At 57.0% G+C, this 298-nt stretch overlaps 1 protein-coding gene across 1 annotated transcript in view; it reads left to right on the plus strand.

Annotated features, from left to right (window-relative positions):
• The window catches only part of EMH_0012920 (uncharacterized protein), a gene marked incomplete at both ends in the record, with an annotated part of 11,035 nt that overhangs the window by 6,097 nt on the left and 4,640 nt on the right, over nucleotides 1-298 (plus strand). Inside the window, one exon of the mRNA XM_013499668.1 lies at nucleotides 1-19. Coding sequence (XP_013355122.1) covers nucleotides 1-19 — 19 coding nt within the window. The remainder of the gene's footprint in view (nucleotides 20-298) is intronic.

The raw sequence follows: 298 nt of genomic DNA on the forward strand, positions 1-298 counted from the left end.
AACAAAACAGGCAATAGAAGTGAGATTGCTGCTGCTGCTGCTGCTGCTGCTGCTGCTGGAGTTGCTGCTGCAGTTGCTGCTGCTGCTGCTGCTGCAGTTGCTGCTGCTGCTGTTGCTGCTGCTGCCGCTGCTGTTGGATCTCCCTGTCTCTCCCGCTTAACATCCTGCTGCTTCTGTTGCTACTGCTGCTGCTCCTGTTGCTGCTGCTCATGTTGCTGCTGCTCCTGTTGCTGCTGCTGCCGCGACCTTTAAGTGAAGTACAGCAGCAGATGCAGCAGCAGCAGCAGCAGCAGCAGCA

Source organism: Eimeria mitis, genomic scaffold, assembly GCF_000499745.2.
Source record: "Eimeria mitis Houghton genomic scaffold, Emh_scaff454, whole genome shotgun sequence".
Classification (NCBI taxonomy): domain Eukaryota; phylum Apicomplexa; class Conoidasida; order Eucoccidiorida; family Eimeriidae; genus Eimeria; species Eimeria mitis.